At 45.3% G+C, this 2,747-nt stretch overlaps 1 protein-coding gene across 3 annotated transcripts in view; it reads left to right on the top strand.

Moving 5' to 3' along the window:
• The window catches only part of LOC106816478 (guanine nucleotide-binding protein G(i) subunit alpha-like), a gene marked incomplete at its 3' end in the record, with an annotated part of 27,370 nt that extends 24,910 nt beyond the window's left edge, over positions 1-2,460 (top strand). For all 3 annotated transcript variants that reach the window (XM_014821099.1, XM_014821100.1, XM_014821102.1), the window contains 3 exon segments: positions 1,035-1,163; positions 1,831-1,960; positions 2,307-2,460. In XM_014821099.1, coding sequence (XP_014676585.1) covers positions 1,035-1,163; positions 1,831-1,960; positions 2,307-2,460 — 413 coding nt within the window.
• Positions 2,461-2,747: the final 287 nt, after the last annotated feature.

Genomic DNA, 2,747 nt, shown 5'->3' on the forward strand with positions numbered 1-2,747 from the left:
TGTAGAATATTATATAGATTAATATTATATTTAATATATTAATTAATATAGTATATTATATATTAATTATCGCATATTATTAAGTATACTTAGCATCACTCATTAGGGGGTGCTCTCACACATAATAAATGCCAGTCGCCAACTCACTAGGGAGCCTTCTCCACACATAATTTAATAAATGCAGTGCCACTCACTAGGGGGTGCTCTCAACATAATAAATGCAGTGCCACTCACTAGGGGGTGCTCTCACACATAATAAATGCAGCTGCACTACTAGGGGGGCTCTCACACATAAAAAGCCAAGTCTGCCACTCACTAGCGCTGCTCTCACACATCAATAAATGCAGCTGCCACGTCACTAGGCGGGGCTCTCACACATAATAAAAGTGTCAGCTGCCACTCACTAGGGGGGGCTCCACACATAATAAATGCAGTGCCACTCACTAGGGGGTGCTCTCACACATAATAAATGCAGTGCCACTCACTAGGGGGTGCTCTCACACATAATAAATGCAGTGCCACTCACTAGGGGGTGCTCTCACACATAATAAATGCAGTGCCACTCACTAGGGGGTGCTCTCACACATAATAAATGCAGCGCCACTCACTAAGGGGGGCTCTCAAACAACAACCTACATCCCCGCATCACTCACTAGGGGGCACTCACGCAACCTACATCTCGACATCATTCACCAGGGGGCGCTCTCACGCACAACAAACAAACCCAGGCGTCACTCCACTAGGGGGCACTGTCGTTTGAGCTGGTACGTCGCGCCATAGATCGTGACAAGCACTCCTTCGCCACAGCCACGTCTCCGCCCACAGCCGCTCATGATGGCCGCCAAGTCCGCGCGACATCTCACCTTCGTCGCCGACGCGCTAACGACCCGCGAACAGCTGCCCATCTGGGTGTTAATCTAATAAAGATCTACATCTAATATGATCCAACGAGACGTCTATGATTCTGTCGCGCTAGTACTCCGCGAGCGTTTATAGACTGGCACGCATGTCCCTGACCGTTGGGTTGTTTACAGCTACCTGAACGAGCTGGGTCGCATCTCGGAGCCGGACTATGTACCGACGGAGCAGGATGTGTTGAGGACGCGTGTGAAGACGACAGGAATCGTAGAAACCAACTTCCACTTCAAGGGACTTCACTTCAAGTGAGTGTGTCTGTCGGGGGTTCTCTCGTGGGTGCAGTGTGTGTGCGCGCGGGAATGGCGTGCGTGCGTGTACGTGCCAAACTTTTACATCGCTGGGAAGAGCTCTGGAGAGGCAAGGGGAGAGGTGGCAAGTCTGAAACATCGTAACTGTTGTAGTGAAAACTTTTGTTAGTTCGTTTTGCAAAAGTTGTGACATTTTAGACCACAGATATGTAATACGTCTGTATGTGTAGACCTGTGTGTAATCATGCGTTGCTGTATGTTTGTTATGCGTTGTTACATTGACTGCGTCACGCATTTTCTACGGTGTATATTTGAAAAATTTTGTTGCCATTTTTTTACATTAAAAGTAAGTACTAACGGGACTAAATGTATCGTCAAATTCTTACCTGATGAGATTGTTTCTCAACTAGTTAAAAATCCAAAAAACCTGGACGATTTGATATTATGATCCTGACATTAATTGCTTGCTATGTGCTATGTATGAGTCACGAGTGTATGTTTGCATCGAACAATGTAGTAAAATAGGAAGTATAATGCAGCAATTTAACCATAAAAAGTGAACAGAATTACTTACATTTCGTGAAAAAGTGGTAATATTTTTTTTAATTTTTAACTATTTACGGTGACGTAAAGGCTAACCCTGCGTTGTTGTGTTGTTGTGTAGGATGTTTGATGTCGGCGGCCAGCGGTCGGAGAGGAAGAAGTGGATCCACTGCTTTGAGGGCGTCACTGCCATCATCTTCTGCGTCGCACTCAGCGGATACGACCTCGTCCTCGCCGAAGACGAGGAGATGGTAGGTGGCGCTGCTGCACGCGGCGACGGCAATAGCGTGGGGGGGGGGGGTGGGACTCAGAGAATCTCGGTTTTAAAGACTTCCTAAGAGTTCAGATTTCTAAGTTTATAAAGATTCATAAGTTTCTAGAGATTTATAAAAGATTTTAAGTTTCTTCTAAAGTTTTAATTATTGACGCGTGTGTCACGGCAAATCTGTCTGAGAATCTTTGTTTGGTTCCTGGCAGCCGACAGAATGCAGGGGTTTAACGAGCAACTGAAGAGATTTTTTTCAAGTTCAGATGCTAAGTTAATTAGTTTTGATAATTAACGTGTGTTCATTAACGCTCTCTTCTCCTCTTCCTCAGAATCGCATGATAGAGAGCATGAGGCTGTTCGATTCGATCTGCAACAACAAGTGGTTTACGGAAACCTCGATCATTCTGTTCCTCAACAAGAAGGACCTGTTTGCGGAGAAGATAGACAAATCCCCGTTGAGCATATGCTACCCGGAGTACACCGGTGAGAGCGGTTTACTTCCTTTACTTATTCTCTTGGTGTCCACGATGCGACATGAGGCCCTGAGAGAGCGGTGTACCACGCCAGTATTCACCCCCAGCCCTCGGTTGACATAAACAAAGTTAGTCCTAGGGTTGGTGTCAATGCTAACTTTTTCTTGTAGACTGTTGACATAAACAAAGTTAGTCTTGGGGTTGGTGTCAATGCTAACTTTTTCTTGTAGACTGTTGACATAAACAAAGTTAGTCTTGGGGTTGGTGTCAATGCTAACTTTTTCTTGTAGACTGTTG

The sequence above is a fragment of the Priapulus caudatus genome, unplaced genomic scaffold, assembly GCF_000485595.1.
Source record: "Priapulus caudatus unplaced genomic scaffold, Priapulus_caudatus-5.0.1 Scaffold1392, whole genome shotgun sequence".
Taxonomy (NCBI): Eukaryota; Metazoa; Priapulida; class Priapulimorpha; order Priapulimorphida; family Priapulidae; genus Priapulus; species Priapulus caudatus.